Source organism: Heterodontus francisci, chromosome 10, assembly GCF_036365525.1.
Source record: "Heterodontus francisci isolate sHetFra1 chromosome 10, sHetFra1.hap1, whole genome shotgun sequence".
NCBI classification, from domain to species: Eukaryota; Metazoa; Chordata; class Chondrichthyes; order Heterodontiformes; family Heterodontidae; genus Heterodontus; species Heterodontus francisci.
Window position 1 is genome coordinate 23,629,441 of NC_090380.1, and position 20,766 is coordinate 23,650,206.

The 20,766-nt window shown below is 42.9% G+C and overlaps 1 protein-coding gene across 1 annotated transcript; it reads right to left on the reverse strand.

The window, feature by feature from the left end:
- Nucleotides 1–9,319: 9,319 nt before the first annotated feature.
- LOC137374094 (cysteinyl leukotriene receptor 2-like) lies at nt 9,320–10,294 on the reverse strand. Its single transcript, XM_068039851.1, has one exon. It carries the CDS (start codon nt 10,292–10,294, stop codon nt 9,320–9,322), a length of 975 nt encoding a protein of 324 aa, XP_067895952.1.
- Nucleotides 10,295–20,766: the final 10,472 nt, after the last annotated feature.

Consider the following 20,766-nt stretch of genomic DNA (forward strand, 5'->3'; position numbering starts at 1 on the left):
GTATATATCAACTTCCCTTTTGAAATTTACTATTGAATTTGGTTCTACCACCCTTTCAGTCAGTGCAATGTAATAACGTTATAATTTGGTTCTTTTGGCAATTATGTGAAGTCTGTGTCCTCTGCTTATCGACTCTTCTGTCAGCTTCTTCTCATGCATTTTTATCAAAACTCTTCATGATTTTCTGAACTTCCATTAAATCTCCTCTTAACCTTCTCTGCTCTAAGGAGAACAATCCCATCTTCTCTCATCTCTCCACATGGCTGAAGTTCCCCGTCACTGAGGACTGTGTGAAAAAAGGCTTGAGGTTTGGCAAGAAATCATCATGTGTCCAATGTCAAGAAATAGCTGGCTGAAGTGAGAGCGATTGTCACAGCTGTGCCAGAGCATTACACTTGAAGCAAGTACATTCAGCAAACACTTACTTTGGTGAACTTCTTTGTACTATTTATCTGGCCAAGCTTCAAGAACAAATGAAAATGGCAAGAAGAGTGTGGACAGTTTCATTCAGTTCCTCTAGTAAGTTTGTGGAGACAAAACTCTTGACTATATTTTTTATTTTCCATTTTTATTTGTGAATTGATAACAATAAAAACTTAACATAAAAGTAAAAATCAAATTTATAATTGCAATTAAATAATGTAGCATTTAAGGTGCAGATACAAAAGTGCAATAATACTTTTATATTTTACATATTACCATATGCCAAAAGGTTTCCTACACTGAAAAAGCTTAACTTGATATGTACAAAAGTCAATTTTGTAGGTTAAAATATATCACTCAGTTTATTGATATATTTGAGCAACATCAGCAATAATTGAAACAAGATAACTCTAACACAGAATCAATAGATTATGGTAACACAAAGCATAGATCTAAACCAGGCATCAATGAACCATGCCAGGATGCTGCATTACAAAGCAATGGGACATGGATTCCGGCTTACAATTACCATCTGGTGTGTTCCTGACGTGGTTGAGCTAACAGGGAGAAACACAAAGCAGAGATGTCTCTTTTTCCATTGTAATGAATACAATTCTATTATGCAGCTACGGAGCAGTAGCGGGTGATACCTGGAACCAGGTTCCTTGCCTGACTTGGAATGTTGTGTGGTATTGTAACAGAAGAGAGAAAACAAATTGATGATTCAAGATATGACCATGGTCAATAGCTGATTTAATGATGCCAATCAGTGACTCAATTACAAAAACAACTTGCATAAGTACAGCACTATTAATAAAAAGGGTAATAAAAGAGCTCCAGATGCAGACAAACCAAGTAATGGAAGATTTAGGAGAACTGGCTGATATGAGTTGGGCAGGGTTAAGGAAGAACTCCAGATGGTGAGGCCAATACAACTGAAAGATCTACCACCAAGCGAGGAACGATACGAGGAGATGCATCGGAGTGAGTCAGAGGACTTTAGGATGTGGGCTGGGTCATACTGCTGAATTAGATTGTGGAGATAAGGTGAGGCAAGGCCCTGAAGGGATCTGTAAACAATAGCAAGCGTTTTGAATTTGGCACATTGATATACAGAACCATTGGAGTTTCCAGAGAGAGGAGACCAGGAAGCCAGCCAGGCAGGTATTTGAGAAGTTGAATCCTGAGATATCAAAAGCATCGATAAGGGTTTCCTGTGGCAAGCTGAAAGAATGTGCACACGTAGCTCCTTTCAGGACGACAGAATGTTGCTTTATATCCAGTGAAGTACTATTGAAGTTTAGTCACTGCTGCAATGTCGGAAATGCAGTTGCCAAATTGCACAAAGGAAGGGCTCACAAACAGCAATGAGATAAATGATCAGGTACTCTGTTTTAGTGATGCCAGTTGAGGATTAAATGTTGGCCAGGGCACTCGGAGAACTCTAAAATAAAAGCAAAGTACTGCAGATGCTGGAAATCTGAAATAAAAACAAGAAATGCTAGAAATACTCAGCAGGTTTGTTCTGATGAAGGGTCACTGACCTGAAATATTAACTTCGCTTCTCTCTCCACAGATGCTGCTAGACCTGCTGAGTATTTCCAGCACTTTCTTGTTTTAATACTTGGAGAACTCTCCTGTTCATCCTTAAAATAGTGCCATGTGACCTTCTATAATTACCAGAGAGGGCAGATAATGTCTTGGTTTAATGTCTCATCTGAAAGACAGCACCTCGAATAGTGCAGCACTCCCTCATTACTTCATTGGACTGTCAGCCTAAATTAAGTGCTCAAACCTCTGGAGGAAGGCTTGAATACAAAACGCTCTCGCTCAGAGACTGAGCCAAAGCTGACACTTGGGCTGTGATAGGGGAAAAGCGGACAGTGAAATTAATTTGAGAGGTGTTGGGAAGCCTTTTGTTTAATAATATGCAAGACCTTGTAATAACCCAATAACCCACTTGTTGTAAAACAATTCCACAACCAACAGGAAGTTCCAATCAGCTGGATAAAACCATAAGCAGTAGGAAAGTTAATCACAAAATACCAAAGCAAGTTCAGTAATCGAATGGAAAACTGCTAACTATAATCAGTAGCATCACCAAGATTCCTCACCAACCCTTAATATCACCTCATCTAAAGACATGTCAAAAGCATGATGCTCAAATATAACATTACTCTTGCAATATGATCTGGGTCTAATGATTCGGTATGATTATACTTTGGCTAATCCAATTAATTCAACAATTTAAATGCTTTCATACTTTACATTTGCTTATACTTCATCTTTTCCCCGACCATGTACCTTGGCCTCTATCCAGTCTCTTTTTGCTAGCAGATTTCACCATGTACTTCCAATATACAATACATGATGAAGTAAGACCTGTGGGAAAGTCACCAAGTAGGAATCAAGAGTTTAGGAATAAAAAAGGGACAGCCACATTGCTCGGTGTTTATTATAGACCCCCAGATAGTCAGCGGGAAATTGAGGAGCAAATATGTGCGCAATTCGCAGAGGCGTGTAAAAATAATAATAGGGTAATTATATCAGGTGATTTCAACTTTCCCAACATTAATTGGGATACTCATCGTGTTAAGGGCTTAGATGGATTGGAGTTCTTAAAATGTATACAGGAGAACCTTTTAGCTCACTGTGGAGGATCCAACAAGGGAGGGTGCAGTGCTGGACCTAATTCTGGGGAATGAAGCCAGACAGGTGGTTGATGTGTTGGTGGGTGTGCATTTTGGTGATAGCGAACACAACATGGTACAATTTAAGCTTGTTATGGAGAAAGATGTAGACAAGTTAGGGCGGCACAGTGGCGCAGTGGTTAGCACTGCAGCCTCACAGCTGCAGGGACCCGGGTTCGATTCTGGGTACTGCCTGTGTGGAGTTTGCAAGTTCTCCCTGTGTCTGCGTGGGTTTTCTCCGGGTGCTCCGGTTTCCTCCCACAAGCCAAAAGACTTGCAGGTTGGTAGGTAAATTGGCCATTATAAATAGTCACTAGTATAGGTAGGTGGTAGAGAAATATAGGGACAGGTGGGGATGTTTGGTAGGAATATGGGGTTAGTGTAGGATTAGTATAAATGGGTGGTTGATGGTCGGCACAGACTCCGTGGGCCGAAGGGCCTGTTTCAGTGCTGTATCTCTAATCTAATCTAATCTAAGTTGCAAAAAAAGGTTTTGGAATTGGGGAAGAGCGAATTTTAGTAAAATAAGGAAGGATCTGGCCAAGATAGACTGGAAAGAGTTACTTGTCAGGAAATCTACAGAAGAGCAGTGGGGGGTATTCAAAAAGGAAATGGGGAGGGTACACGCCCAACATGTTCCCTCTGGGGTAATAAGGTGGAGCAACAAGCCCAGAGAACCATGGATGACCAGCAACATTCAGGGTACGATGTGAAGGTAACGAGAGGCTTTTAGCAAATACAAGGAGAGCAAATCAACGGAAGCATTAGTGGAGCACAGAAAGTGTAGGATGGAGCTTAAGAATGCAATTAGGAGAGCAAAGAGGGGATATGGCTGGTAAATGTAGGGAAAATCCCAAGATATTCTATAAGTATATCAATGGGAAGAGGATAACCAGGGAAAGAGTAGGACCCATTAGGGACCAAGGGTGAAATCTGTGGGTGGAACCAGAGGACATTGGTAGGGTGTTGAACGAATACTTCACATCTGTCTTCACCCAAGAGAATGAGGATGTAGATATGGAACTCAGAGCGAGGGACTGTGAGGTTCTTGAGAAAATTTTCATAGGGAGTGACAAGGTATTGGAGGTTTTGGCAGGCTTAAAAGTGGACAAATCTCCAGGTCCGGACGATTTGTGTCCCAGGATGCTGTGGGAGGCGAGGATGGAGTTTGCAGGGACTCTGACCCAAATTTTTAATTCCTCTCTGGCCAGGGGGGAGGTGCCAGAGGACTGGAGAACAGCTAATGTGGTCCTACTATTTAAGAAAGGTTGTAGAGATAAGCCAGGGAACTACAGACCAGTAAGTCTCACGTCAGTGGTCGGGAAACTATTGGAGAAAATTCTGGAGAGAATCTATCTCCACTTGGAGAGGCAAAATTTGACTAGGAATAGTCAGCAAGGCTTTGTCAGAGGGAGGTGATGCCTAATAAATTTGATTGAATTTTTTGAGCATGTGACCAGGTGTGTAGATGAGGGTAGTGCAGTTGATAGAGTTTACATGGATTTCAGCAAAGCCTTTGACAAAGTCCCACATGGGAGACTTATCAAGAAAGCAAATGCACATGGGATACAGAGTAACTTGATAAGGTGGATTCAAAATTGGCTTAGCTATAGGAGACAGAGAGTGATGACAGACGGCTGTTTTAGTGACTGGAAGCCAGCGTCCAGTGGTGTACCACAGGGATCTGTGCTGGGTCCTCTATTGTTTGTCATTTATATAAATGACATAGATGACTATGTGGTGGGTAGGATCAGTAAGTTCGTGGATGGCACAAAGATTGGCTGAGTGGTTAACACTGAGGTTGAGTGTCTTGGGTTACAGGAAGGTATAGACGGGATGGTCAAATGGGCAGAAAAGTGGCAGATGGAATTTAACCCTGAAAAGTGTGAGGTGATACACTTTGGAAGGAGTAATGTGACATGGAAGTATTCAATGAATGGCCTGACACTGGGAAGTTCCGAGGAACAAAGGGACCTTGGCATGTTTGTCCATAGATCTCTGAAGACAGAAGGGCAGGTTAATAGGGTGGTGAAAAAGGCATACGGGACACTTGCCTTTATCAATCGAGGCATAGATTACAAAGGCAGGGAGGTCATGTTGGATTTGTATAGAACTTTGGTAAGGCCACAGCTGGAGTACTGTGTGCAATTCTGGTCGCCACATTATAGGAAGGATGTGATTGCACTGGAGCGGGTGCAGAGGCGATTCACCAGGATAGTGCCTGAGATGGAACATTTAAGCTTTGAAGAGAGGTTGGATAGGCTTGGGTTGTTTTCGCTGGAGCAGAGAAGACTGAGGGGTGACCTGATCGAGGTGTACAGGATTATGAGGGGCATGGACAGAGTGGATAGGGAGCAGCAGTTCCCCTTAATTGAAGGGTCAGTTACGAGGGGACACAAGTTTTAGGTGAGGGGCAGGAGGTTTAAGGGGGATTTGAGGAAGAACTTCTTTACCCAGAGGGTGGTGACGGTCTGGAATGCACTGCCTGGGAGGGAGGTAGAGGTGGGTTGCCTCACATCCTTTAAAAAGTACCTGGATGAGCACTTGGCAAGTCTTAACATTCAAGGCTATGGGCCAAGAGCTGGCAAATGGGATTAGGTAGACAGGTCAGGTGTCTTTAATGCATTGGTGCAGACCCAATGGGCCGAAGGGCCTCTTCTGCACTGTATTATTCTCTGATTCTGTGATTCTGTGAAGTACATTCCCATTTAGAAGAGGTAGTTTAAAGTGTCCCACTTGGATGTGTATTATGAACTAACAAAACCAGCAAATGTATGGCTGGTGTGGAACTCAAACATTGATTAAAATGCTGTTCAGGAATCATCTAAACTGGTACAGAACAAATATACTGCTTACACCAATTCAAATTGTAATTTGCTTCCTGCACATATCCAAAATGTCAAGCCATTTCCCAGGCACTTTTTTCACATAATGTCCCATTGTAATTTGCTTTTATGTTCCTATTAAGCCATCCCATGATAAAATATTTGAAACACCTCAGACAGTCCCATCTAATCTGAATTTAATGCACCTCCATTGCACGTACCACCTGTAATTGACTGGCTGACGAGCCAAACTATGTAGCATGACCACGGACTGAATTCAACCTGCACATAGCACCTTCCAAACTTGCAACCTCTCCCAACTAGAAGGACAAGGGCAGCAAATACATGGGAACATCATCACCTGCAAGTTCCCCTCCAAGTCACACACCATCCTGACTTGGAACTATATCGCCGTTCCTTCACAGTCGCTGGGTCAAAATCCTGGACCTCCCTTCCTAACAGCGCTGTGGGTGTATCTACACCATATGGACTGCAGCAGTTCAAGAAGGCAGCTCACCACCACCTTCTCAAGGGCAATTAGGGATGGACTGGCCTAGCCAGCAATGCCCACATCCAACTGGCTTTGTCAGTGTTACATTAATAGGGATAAGTGCCAAGTACAAATTACAGAGATTTGTAGATGAATGGTGCTGGGAACTAGTTTGGGTATAGTTCCCTGCTCCTAAGCAACTTCTGCAAAATATACAAAATCAAAATGTGCCGGGCCTGATGGAACAAAGATGGATAAGTGGAGATGAGGTACAGATTTTCCATGACCTAGATGACGAATTACACATGCACAGAGAGCTAGGGTATCTGCCTTTGCTCAGTGGTAGCACTTCTGCATCAGAGCCACAAGGCCCACACTAGAGACGAGCACATAATTTAGGGTGACACCTCGGTGGTGTTGTCTTTTGGATGAGATGTTAAACTGATGCCATGTCTGCCTCCTCAGGTGAATGTCAAAGGTCCCACGGCACTATTTAATGAAGAGCATAGGAGTTGGCTTGGCCAATATTTTTCCCTCAGCCAACATCATTAAAAGCAAACACTTTACTTATAGCAGTCAATTATCTCCTAGTTGTTTGAGGAATCTTGAGTAGAAATTGGCTACTACATTTCCCTACATTACACAGTGATAACACTTCTAAAGGTATCCCATTGGCTGTGAAGTGCTTTGGGACTTCCTGAGGTCATGAAAGATTCTATCGACATGCACTTTAACTGTGCAGACACATTTGGCCCAAGTAAGGTAAATGTGTATATTTGTGAATAAATTTGAAATTCTTCTGGTTCCTTTATACAATTTTCCCTTAATCCTTCCACAAAGAAATGACTTACACTGGTGTACAATTTCAACAGCACTGGCAGCCTTCTTGTAGCCTGTCAAAGTGCTGATTCCTCATGTCTGAATATAGGGCCTGATTATTGGCAGCTTATTTAACCATATGGGTTACACTTATCACCACCACTTAGCTGCAAACACACATTTTATAATTGAAGCCATTGGGTTTATAAAGCTCCGGTTAGGCAACAACTAGAGTATTGTGTCCAGTTCTGGTCACCACACTTTAGGAAGGATGTGAGGGTCCTTGAGAGGGTGCAGAGGAGATTTACCAGAATGGTTCCAGGCATGAGGGATTTTAGCTACAAGGTTAGGTTGGAGAAGCTGGGGTTGTTCTCCTTGGAGCAAAGGAGGTTGAGAGGAGAGTTGAAGGAGGTGTACAAGACTATGATAGGTTTAGATAAGGTAGGCAATGAAAAGCTGTTCCCATTAGTTGATGGTACAAGGACTAGAGAACACAGATTTAAGGTTTGGGGCAAGAGATACATGGAGGATGTGAGGAATAACATTATTACGCAGCGAATGGTAATGACCTGGAACTCGCTGCCACTAAGGGTGGTGGAAGTGGAGACAATCAATGAATTCAAAAGGAAATTGGTGAGGCGCTTGAGGGAAATAAGCTTGCAGGCTATGGACACAGAGCAGGCAATAGGACTGACTGGATTGCTGGCATGGACTCTATGGGCTGAATGGCCTCTTTCAATGCTGTAATGACTCTATGGTTCTATGGGTACATTTACAATATTTTCTCCCCACCACTGCCCAGAGGAAATTTAGTACAACCACCACTATGCTGACTGAGATTGGCTAACACACTGAGCAGAGATTCAACTGGGATTTCCCTGATGTTTACAGCTCAATATTGAACCATAGTTCAGATCTTCAAATCTCATTCTCGTGCTCTATAACATTCTCACTGAAGGATTTTGGACTTTAAAATATGGACTTTTAATACCTGTTTTAAAGAAGACTAGAAGAATGTATTTGAAACCCTTGTTTACTTGGTAAAAGAAATACAGAATTATCGACTTGAGGAAAATCAGAATGCTAGGAAATTAGGTTATTGACAAGTTCTGAAAAGGATTCTGGATCTTGTTTGCTACTTACTGGCAGGGTAAAGTTTTGTTGAGCAAGATGGGCCTTGGTGAGCCACAAGGCCTGAGGAACTGATCAGAAACAATGTTCGCAGTTGCAGAAATAGATAATTAAGCGTGAAGAATTGATAACAATTTCTTGCTAGTTGAGTTGAAAATAATTTAAATATGGTATTCTGATCAACAACAACTTGTATTTATATAGCAGCTTTAACACTCCAGGCGCTGCTCCACACAACACTGACCACCTCCAGGCACTTACCCATTGTCTCTCGAGACAAGGAGGCCAAAGAAGAACATAGTAAATTGTCCCAAGGTATTTGACTGAAGCATTATCAAATGAAATTTGACACCGAGCCACATTAGGGAAGATGATCAAAAGCTTAGTCAAAAAGGTAGCTTTTGAGCAGCATCTTAAAAGAGGAAAGGGAGATAGCGTGGCAGAAAGGTTCAGGGAGGGAATTCCAGAACTTAGGGCCTAAGCAGCTGAATGCACGACCAGCAATGGTGGAGTGATTAAAACTGGGGATGCGGACAAGGCCAGAATTGGAGCAGCACAGATATCTTGCAGGGTTGCAGGGCTGGAGAATTCAAACAGCAGGTTTGAAGGAAAAGATTGAAAGCTACTCATTCTGCAAGGGTTTCAAAGAAAACCACATATGATGCTGGAACAAGACAGCATAAGACAGGAACCTTCTTATTCACCAAAGACAAAAGGACTTGATCACTCCTTGGGTCTGGATTTGTATTCAATATAAAGAAAAGTATTGTATGAGAAGCTACTACTTCCTTTCAGATGAAAACTGGCATGTCTGTATGTAAATAAGGTTAGAAAGAAACTACAATGTCTCACTTGATCCTTGACCTTTTGTATTCTGCGATCCTGCACTCCCATCAGTCTTACAATAATAACCAGACATGCAAATGAATTGTAGGAGACAGTCAGGTTTGATGCATTCGGGCAGGAGAACCTCTGGATGTGCACTTTTCTGTGTTTCTCAGCTTGCCCCTGAAGTTCTCTGCTGCAAAGTAATATAAAAGGGGATCCAAACAGGAATTGATTGCTGCACCACACAAGGTAACCACCACGGTTTTCTGAATAAAACAGCTGGCTTGGGATGTTTTTTCCATTCTCTTTGTGACAAGATAGACAGTTCGTAGAACATGATAGGGCAGAAAACTGGTTAGAAATATAGCCATTACAATAACAATCATGGCAATAGCTTTTCGGTGGGAGTGCTTTTGCTTGTAATTCTTTGCCTTTGAGGTTAGCAAGGTCTTAACAACAAATGCGTAACAGACGGTGATAACCAAGAAGGGAATAATGCAACCTATGACCAGGGAAATTAAATTCATGATGTATATATTCTCCATTCCATTATTTGTGGTATCATTGTTGAGTTCAAAGCATTTTTTTTCATTTTCATTATTCAAGGTAGTGCTATTTTTCAGAAAAGGACAGGCTGCTACTCCCACAAACACCCATATTGAGACACACATGATTTGTGCATATTTGACACTTCTATACTTCAAACATTTAATTGGATGCACTATAGCAAAGTAACGCAAGATGCTCATCAGAGTCAGAAAGTAGATGCTGCAGTACATGTTGAAGTACAGGGCATATGACGTGACTGAGCACAAGCTATCTGGAAGGTTCCAAATGTGCTTATTCAAATAATAGTACACGCGGATGGGCAGTGTGCACACGAAGAGCAGATCCGATATTGCCAGGTTCACCATGACAATGTTGATTGCAGTCTTCCTCTTGTATAATTTCAGGAATACATATAAACAGAAGATGTTTTCAATAAATCCAAAAATAAATACAATGATATACGTTGGTGGGTAGATGGAAGCTTTGAAGTTGGTAATGTTCTCACATGAGCTATTCTCCAGGATGGTGGTGTTACTCATTCTCTGCTTTGAGAAAATCTGCACACTCAGACGTTTCTGTAGAAGGAAACCACTAACTTCAGTGATGGCAAAAGGATGAGAAGTTAAACAGATTTAAATGTCCCCTTGTTTTAATGCTATAAATATAACATGCTTTGATTACATTGAGCATAGTAAATGGCATCATTCTTCTTCTAAATGCTGTCTCTGGCAAAGTTTGAAAATCAATGTTTATGTTATTTTGATCTTTATGTAAAACAAAAAGTATACAGTCCTATTAATAGCTTCATGGTTTTGTAACCTCAGCCCCTTCCCATGCTGTGAGTCAACAGTGGATGATTGCATCAACATCATGGCTTTGGCAAACTTGGCTCACAGATGATGACATTTTCCCACTTACGGAAGCCTCCTGCCTGGCTATACCTTCAACCACCCACCCTGTCCAAACCTGCCGATGTGCCTGTTCAGCCCTTATCACCAAACTCAGCTTGGTCTCTCCCCTTTACTGCTCCGTTACCTTCTCCTCCTTTGAGTACATCACCTTGTTCCATCTTTCTTGGCCTGCCTTTAAAATCCTCATTCTCTACCACCCACCCAAGAACCACATCAAGTTTCTTGCTCAATAGCTTCACTGCTTTCCTCCCTCAGCCGCTGCACTGAGCAACTTCTCTTCCTCAATGATTTCGACCTCCATTTAAACTCAACTTTCCTTCTCTCCTCTGAGTTCACTGCCCTCAGATCTTCCTTTAATCTCTTCCTCCACGTAAACTCTCCTACCCATATTTACGGCCACTCCCTCAATCTTACCATCTCACGTGGCCTCTCTAGACCATTGTCTCAATTACAGATTGATTGAGGCCATCACTCCATTGCATCCCTCTACAGTAACATGATCCTTCTCCCTTCCAACTCCACTTCCTACTGTGTCCACTCCTGGAAAAAAAACTCTCCCCCAAGTCACTTACATTCTTAACAACATACAAGGTCAATATTGGATACAGAAAGTTTATTTTTTTTAATCCATTCATGGGATGTGGGCATCAATGGCTAGGCCAGCATTTATTGCCCATCCCTTATTGCCCTTGAGAAGGTGGTGGTGAGCTGCCTTCTTGAACCACTGCAGTCCTTGGGGTGTAGGTACACCCACAGTGCTGTTAGGAAGGAAGTTCCAGGATTTTGACCTAGCAACAGTAAAGGAACGGCGATATAGTTCCAATTCAGGAGGGCATTTGGCTCAGAAGGAAACTTGCAGGTTCTAGCACTCCCATGCATCTGCTGCCCTTGTCCTTCAAGGTGGTAGAGGTCGCGGGTTTGGAAGGTGCTGCCTGAGTAGCCTTGGTGAGTTGCTGCACTGCATCTTGTAGATGGTACACACTGCTGCCACTGTGTGTTAGTAGTGAAGGGAGTGCCAATCAAGTGGGCTGCTTTGTCCTACATGGTATTGAGCTTCTTGAGTGTTGTTGGAGCTGCACCCATCCAGGTAATTGGAGAGTATTCCATCACGCTCCTGACTTGTACCCTATGGATGGTGGACCGTCTTTGGGGAGTCAGGAGGTGAGTTACTCACCACAGGATTCCTACCCTCTGACCTGTTCTTGTAGCCACGGTATTTATATGGCGACTTCAGTTCAGTTTCTGGTCAATGTAACCCCAAGGATGTTGATACTGTGGGATTCAGCGATCATAATGCCATTGAATGTCAAGGGCTGATGGTTAGATTCTCTCTTGTTGGAGTTAGTCATTGCCTGGCACTTGTGTAGTGCGAATGTTACTTGCCACTTATCAGCCCAAGCCTGGATATTGTCCAGGTTTTGCTGCATTTCTACACGGACTGCTTCAGTATCTGAAGAGTAGCGAATGGTGCTGAACATTGTGCAATCATCCCCACTTCTGACCAAAGATTGAAGGAAGGTCATTGATGAAGCAGCTGAAGATGGTTGAGCCTGGGACATTACCCTAAGGAACACCTGCAGTGATGTCCTGGAGCTGAGATGATTGACCTCCAACAACCACATCCATCTTCCTTTGCGCTAGGTACGACTCCAACCAGCGGAAAGTTTTCCCCCTCATTTCCATTGACTCCAGTTTTGCTAGGGCTCCTTGATGCCATAATCAGACAAATGCTGCCTTGATGTCAAGGGCAGTCACTCTCACTATCACTTCACCTCTTGAGTTCAGCTGTTTTGTCCATGTTTGAACCAAGGCTATAATGAGATCAGGAGCTGGGTGATCCTGGTGGAACTCAAACTGAGCGTCATTGAGCAGGTTATTGCTGAGCAAGTGCCACTCGATAGCACTGTCGACGACACCTTCTATCACTTTACTGATGTTCAAGAGTAGACTGTGGGAATTCCAGCGCTTCGGGCCTAGTCAACAGAAGGCATGGCCACCAATGGTGGAGTGATTAGAATCGGAGGTGCTCAAGAGGCCAGAAATAGCGGGGTGCAAAAATATCGGAGGGTTGTGGGGCTGAACGAGATTAGAGTTACGGAGACGTGAGGCCCAGGAGGGATTTGAAAACAAGGATGAGAATTTTAAAATCAAGGTGTTGTTTAGCCAGAAGTCAATGTAAGTCAGCAAGCACAGGGGTGATAGGGGAACAGGTGCGAGTTAGGGCATTGACAGCAGAAATTTGGATGATCTCAAGTTTACAGAGGGTAGAACATGGGAGGCCAGCCAGTAGTGCAGTAGAACAGTCAAGTCTGGAGTTAACAAAGACATGCATGAGGATTTCAGCAGCAGATGACATGAGGCAGGGATGAAGTTGGGTGATGTTACAGAGGTGGAAATAGGCGGTCTTAGCGATGGCACAAATATGTGGTTGGAAGCTCAGAGAATCATAGGATCACAGAATTGTTACAGCGTAGAAAGAGGCCATTTGGCCCACCATGTCTGCACCGGGTCTCCGAAACAGCAACTCATTTAGTGCCATTCCTTCGCTTTCTCCCTGTAACCTTGCACGTTCTTCCTTTTCATATAACAGTCTAATTCCCTTTTGAATGCTTCAATTGAATCTGCTTCCACCACACTCTAAGACAGTGCATTCCAGACCATAACCCTTCACTGCAAGAAATAGTTTCTCATGTCACTTTTGCTTCTCTTACTCATACTTTAAATCTGTGCCCTCTCGTTCTCGATCCTTTCACATCTCTGGGACAAATATAACGCCAAGGTAGTGAACAGTCTGGTTCAGCCTCAGACCGTTGACAGGGAAAGGGATGGAGTTGGTGGTTAGGGAGTGCAGTTTGGCAGAGTCCAAAGACAATGATGTCTGACATTATGTTGAAATCAGATCTAAGCTCTGCAGTCCTGCCATATCCGGTCGTGAATGGTGGTGAATAATTAAACAACTTAATGGGAGGAGGTATCTCCATGGCCATCTCCATCCTCAGTGATGATGGAGCCCAGTAGGTCAATGCAAAAGACCAGGCAGAAGCATTTACAATCATCTTCAACCAGAAGTGCAAAGTGGATGATCCATCCCGGCCCTCTCCTGAGGTTCCCAGCATCACAATGGTCAGTTTTCAGTCAATTTGATTCATTCACACATTCATTCACAAATGTCAACATTTATATGAAACACAAAAACTCTCACAGCTAAGCAACACCAAAATCATTATCTCCAACACCCTCACTGATTGCCTGCCTTCCACCGTTTTAAAGCAGCCGGGTCACCAACACGATCAGTGACCCGACTTACGGCCGTAAAATCAGATGACCAAGTAAATGTCTGGTCAATTGGCTTCTCAATTGCTTTAAGAGCCTTGAAATTACTAGCGGTCGAGCGTGCAAGCGTCGACTCAATTGGGCCCAACTTCCTGGATCGTAAAATGGCGCTGTGCGTGATGACACCAGGGACTCAACCCGACATCAGTGGACGCCATTTTACCACCTGGACGCCCCCAAACGGACCCGATTAAGGTAGGTGAAATTACGGCCATAGTTTGGGAAAAAGGCATTGAAGTGGATGATCACCCATGATCATATTGAATGGCAGGGCAGGCTCCATGCGCTGAATGGCCTACTCCTGCTCCTATGTTGCTATGTTTTATTCTTGGGGTTTGGGGCGGGGTGGGGAGTGTGTGCGGTTGTTACGAGAGTGTTTAATTTGACTGTTTTCCCGTTGGGTGGGAAAACTTCAATAATCTGCTGCGACCTGTGGAGTGATGGGACTGAATTGACAGTGCGTTGTGCCCCGGTCATACCACCCAGGACAAAATGGCAGTGGGCCCGGGCAACATCGGGAACAACGCCCCTTGATATTCTGTTTGCCCTCCATCTCTGTGCCCGCCTCCAAGGGCAGAATAAAATTCAGCCCAATATATACACCAATTTGCACTACTTTGATCAAACTTCTTTGTTGCCTCATCAAAGAATTCAATCACTTTAGTCAAAAACAATTTGCCTTCAACAAATCCATGCTGGTTCTCCTTGATTAACCCATGCCTTTCTAAATGGAAGTTTACGTGTCATAGATAATGACTTCCAATAACCTCTCCACCACAGCTGTTAAGCTAACTGGCCTGTAGTTTCATGATTTATCCCTCTCCCTATCTTGAATAGAAATTTTAATGTCTGGTCATGGGATGTGGCCTTTGCTGGCAAGGCCAGCATTTAGTGCCCATCTCTAATTGCTCTTGATATTAGGATAACATTAGCAACCCTCCAATCAAACAGTCATAGAGTCATAGAGCCGTACAGCACAGAAACAGGCCCTTCGGCCCACCGCGTCCATGCCCACCATAATGCCTATCCATACTAATCCCACCTCCCAGCATTAATTCCATATCCCTCTATGCCTTGCTCATTCAAGTACCTGTCCAGATGCCTCTTAAGTGTCGCTACTGTTCCTGCCTCCACCACATCCTCTGGCAGCTCACTATTACCCACTATTCTTTGTGTGAAAGATTTACCCCTTTGCTCCCCTTTAAACCTCCTCCCTCTCACCTTAAATCTATGCCCTCTAGTTTTAGTCACCCCTATCATGGGAAACAGAATCTGGCTATCTACCCTATCTATGCCTCTCATAATTTTATATACCTCTATCATGTCCCATCTCAGCCTCCTTCACTCCAGGGAAAACAGACCCAGCCTATCTAATCTCTCTTTATAACTCAAGCCCTCCAAACCAGGCAACATCCTTGTGAATCTTTTCTGCAGCCTCTCTTGCTTAATCACATCTTTCCTGTAGTGTGGCGACCAGAACTGCAATCCTGTGGTATGATTCCGATATCCAATGAGGATTAAAAAATTGTAACCGATGTCTCTGCTATTTCCACTTTTGCTTTTATCAGCAACCAAGGATGCATTCCATCTTGACCAGGTGACTTACCAACTTTGAGTAAAGTTAACACAAAAGGCAAATACTGCAGATGCTGGAAATCTGAAACATAAACAGAAAGTACTGGAAATACTCAGCAGGTCAGGCAGCATCTGTGGAGAGAGAAAAAGAGTTGACATTTTAGGTCGCGACCTTTCATCAGAAAATTCATAGTATTTAAGTCATGTTAAACGTTTCAGTATGTCTTCTCTATTATTATCCTCTCCAGAATTTCCCTTCACGCCCCATTCATTTCCTTTGTGAAGCCAGATATAAAGTGCTGATTTAATACTTTAGGCATGTCCTTTGCCTCGAAATGAATATTTACTTTTGGGTCCTTAACAGACCCAACATTTTCCTTGTAACTATAGTAAAAGAAGTAATTCTGGAAAAATAGAACTTAAGTTAGGCAAGTTACTGAGTCCTGTTGGCTTGAACCCTAGCCAGTTGAAAGTTGTCAGAGAGGAAAAAGCAGAGGCTCTGGTCACAATTTTTCAATCCTTCTTAAATATACAAATTGTGCCACTGAAGTGGAGAGCAGCTAGTTTTACAGCTTTCTTCAAGAGAGAAGAAATGGATAAGCAGGACAACTGTAGATCAGATAGTACAACGACAGTACTGGACAAACACTTTGAGATAAAATTATTGAGCGTTAGAAATGTGTGAGTTAATACAGATGTCAGCTTGGCCTTATGAAAAGCAAATCACAGTTGACAAATATCATAAAGTTGGTTTAAAGAGGTGGTTGCTTGGATAAGGCAAGGGAATACATTAGTTGCAGTCTATACAGTGTTTCAGAAGGCTAAAATTCAGGTGTAAGGTATGAGAAAATGTACGGGCATGGATAGAAAGTTGATTGCTGAATAGGAAACAAAGTGTTCAGGTAAATAAATGTTGCTTGGACTTGAGAAGGAAGTGGTGTACTTCAGGGCCTGGTGCTGGGTCTATTTTTGTCTTGGAATTTAAAAATGATTTGCACGAGGGTTTAGGAAGCATGATCTTGAAATTTGTTCATGGCAAAAGTTCAGGGTTTTAGCAAACATTGAGGAGGATCGATTAAGACTTCAGGAAGTCATAGACTGGTTAGCAGAAAGAGCAGATAGTTGACTTATGCATTTTAATATGGATAGATGTGAGGTGACCTGTTATGGGATGAAAAAAAACAATGAATGGAGACGTAGTCAATGGGAAGGGGCTGAAAAGTATGGATGAACAGAAAAACCTAGGGATTCAAACACATAATTGTCCCCAGGCTGATAGGACAGGAATTTCCTTGCTGTCAAGGAACCAAGGATGAGAAATGCCACAGGAATGCGCAACTATCTGCTGGTACAGGAATTCTTCAGTTACATCGAATGGAAAACAGTTACATTCCATTGTACAATGTGCCCATGAGCAAGCAGTCCTGAGCATACATACCCACTGAACATGCCCAACACTGTTACCCTCTGGTTGTTATCATCCACCATGCATGTGCTTCCACTTTATGTCTATAGATAGTAGTCTATTGCCTAGTCACACACCTTTTCTCGGTGGCAGAAAGAATTGCAGTGGTCAGCTGATGCATGATATGGGGTGTTTCCTAGAATTAGAATTAGAATTAGAACATTACAGCGCAGTACAGGCCCTTCGGCCCTCGATGTTGCGCCGACCTGTGAAACCATCTGACCTACACTATTCCATTTTCATCCATATGTCTATCCAATGACCACTTAAATGCCCTTAAAGTTGGCGAGTCTACTACTGTTGCAGGCAGGGCGTTCCACGCCCCTACTACTCTCTGAGTAAAGAAACTACCTCTAACATCTGTCCTATATCTATCACCCCTCAACTTGAAGCTATGTCCCCTCGTGTTTGCCATCACCATCCGAGGAAAAAGACTCTCACTATCCACCCTATCCAACCCTCTGATTATCTTATACGTCTCTATTAAGTCACCTCTCCTCCTCCTTCTCTCCAACGAAAACAACCTCAAGTCCCTCAGCCTTTCCTCGTAAGACCTTCCCTCCATACCAGGCAACATCCTAGTAAATCTCCTCTGCACCCTTTCCATAGCTTCCACATCCTTCCTATAATGCGGTGACCAGAACTGCACGCAATACTCCAGGTGCGGTCTCACCAGAGTTTTGTACAGCTGCAGCATGACCTCGTGGCTCCGAAACTCGATCCCCCTACTAATAAAAGCTAACACACCATATGCCTTCTTAACAGCCCTATTAACCTGGGTAGCAACCTTCAGGGATTTATGCACCTGGACACCAAGATCTCTCTGTTCATCTACACTACCAAGAATCTTCCCATTAGCCCAGTACTCTGCATTCCTGTTACTCCTTCCAAAGTGAATCACCTCGCACTTTTCCGCATTAAACTCCATTTGCCATCTCTCAGCCCAGCTCTGCAGCCTATCTATGTCCCTCTGTACCCTACAACATCCTTCAGCACTATCCACGAGGGTTTAGGAAGCATGATCTTGAAATTTGTTCATGGCAAAAGTTCAGGGTTTTAGCAAACATTGAGGAGGAACGGATAAGACTTCAGGAAGTCATAGACTGGTTAGCAGAAAGAGCAGATAGTTGACTTATGCATTTTAATATGGATAGATGTGAGGTGACCTGTTATGGGATGAAGAAAAACAATGAATGGAGACGTAGTCAATGGGAAGGGGCTGAAAAGTATGGATGAACAAAAAGACCTCGGGATTCAAACACATAATTGTCCCCAGGCTGAAAGGACAGGAATTTCCCTTGCTGTCAGGGAACCAAGGATGAGAAATGCCACAGGAATGCGCAACTATCTGCTGGTACAGGAATTCTTCAGTTACATCTAATGGAAAATAGTTACATTCCATTGTACAATGTGCCCATGAGCAAGCAGTCCTGAGCATACATACCCACTGAACATGCCCAACACTGTTACCCTCTGGTTGTTATCATCCACCATGCATGTGCTTCCACTTTATGTCTATAGATAGTAGTCTATTGCCGAGTCACACACCTTTTCTAGATGGCAGAAAGAATTGCAGTGGTCAGTTGATGGATGATATGGGGTGTTTCCTGGGAATGGTGCTGGGTCCTGCTATTCTTCTGCTGGAGTGCAAGATGGCCTTGCTGTTTCTGATGCCACCTTTGATACAATGGTGACTGCCTGGGCCTGTCGTACTCTGGCTCAACACTAAACCACTTGGCTGCATAGCAGAGTGGCATCAGTTTCAGTCAAATGTCAAAGAAAGCTTCCTCATCCAGCAATTGTAAAGTGATTAATGAGGTGGGCTCCATAGCCTTGTATGCCTGTGCATTTGGCTGCTCTGCATTCCATAGACACGAGTCAATGAGCACACAGCATGCTGGTGGCTGCTCTTGGTAACAATGTTGGGCCTAGGTTTTGTGATAAATGAGCCACCTCATTGGACAGTTGGAAATTGGAAAACGTACCATGGATGGATATAGGTTACTTGTGATTGAATGATACAACAGAGAAGGAGGCCATTCAGCCCATCAAGCCTGTGCCTACTCTTCGAAAAAGCTATCCAATTAGTCCCATTCCCCTGTTCTTTCCCCATAGTCCTGCAATACTTTACTTTTTAAGTATATATCAACTTCCCTTTTGAAATTTACTCTTGAATTTGGTTCTAACACCCTTTCAGTCAGTACAATGGAATAACGTTATAATTTGGTTCTTTTGGCAATTATGTGAAGTCTGTGTCCTCTGCTTATCGACTCTTCTGTCAGCTTCTTCTCATGCATTTTTATCAAAACTCTTCATGATTTTCTAAACTTCCATTAAATCTCCTCTTAACCTTCTCTGCTCTAAGGAGAACAATCCCATCTTCTCTCATCCCGCCATATGGCTGAAGTTCCCCGTCACTGAGGACTGTGTGAAAAAAGGCTTGAGGTTTGGCAAGAAATCATCATGTGTCCAGTGTCAAGAAATAGCTGGCTGAAGTGAGAGCGATTGTCACAGCTGTGCCATAGCATTACACTTGAAGCAAGTACATTCAGCAAACACTTACTTTGGTGAACTTCTTTGTACCATTTGCCTGGCCAAGCTTCAAGAACAAATGAAAATGGCAAGAAGAGTGTGGACAGTTTCATTCAGTTCCTCCAGTAAGTTTGTGGAGACAAAACTCTTGACTATATTTTTTATTTTCCATTTTTTTTGTGAATTGATGACAATAAAAACTTAATATAAAAGTAAAAATCAAATTTATAATTGCAATTAAATAATGTAGCATTTAAGGTGCAGATACAAAAGTGCAATAATACTTTTATATTTTACATATTACCATATGCCAAAAGGTTTCCTACACTGAAAAAGCTTAACTTGATATGTACAAAAGTCAATTTTGTAGGTTAAAATATATCACTCAGTTTATTGATATATTTGAGCAACATCAGCAATAATTGAAACAAGATAACTCTAACACAGAATCAATAGATTATGGTAACACAAAGCATAGATCTAAACCAGGCATCAATGAACCATGCCAGGATGCTGCATTACAAAGCAATGGGACATGGATTCCGGCTTACAATTACCATCTGGTGTGTTCCTGACGTGGTTGAGCTAACAGGGAGAAACACAAAGCAGAGATGTCTCTTTTCCCCATTGTAATGAATACAATTCTATTATGCAGCTACGGAGCAGTATCGGGTGATACCTGGAACCAGGTTCCTTGCCTGACTTGGATTGTTGTGTGGTATTGTAACAGAAGAGAGAAAACAAATTGATGATTCAAGATATGACCATGGTCAATAGCTGATTTAATGATGCCAATCAGTGACTCAATTACAAAAACAACTTGCATAAGTACAGCACTATTAATAAAAAGGTTAATAAAAGAGCCCCAGATGCAGACAAACCAAGTAATGGAAGATTTAGGAGAACTGGCTGATACGAGTTGGGCAGGGTTAAGGAAGAACTCCAGATGGTGAGGCCAATACAACTGAAAGCTCTACCACCAAGCGAGGAACGATACGAGGAGATGCATCGGAGTGAGTCAGAGGACTTTAGGATGTGGGCTGGGTCATACTGCTGAATTAGATTGTGGAGATAAGGTGAGGCAAGGCCCTGAAGGGATCTGTAAACAATAGCAAGCGTTTTGAATTTGGCACATTGATATACAGAGCCATTGGAGTTTCCAGAGAGAGGAGACCAGGAAGCCAGCCAGGCAGGT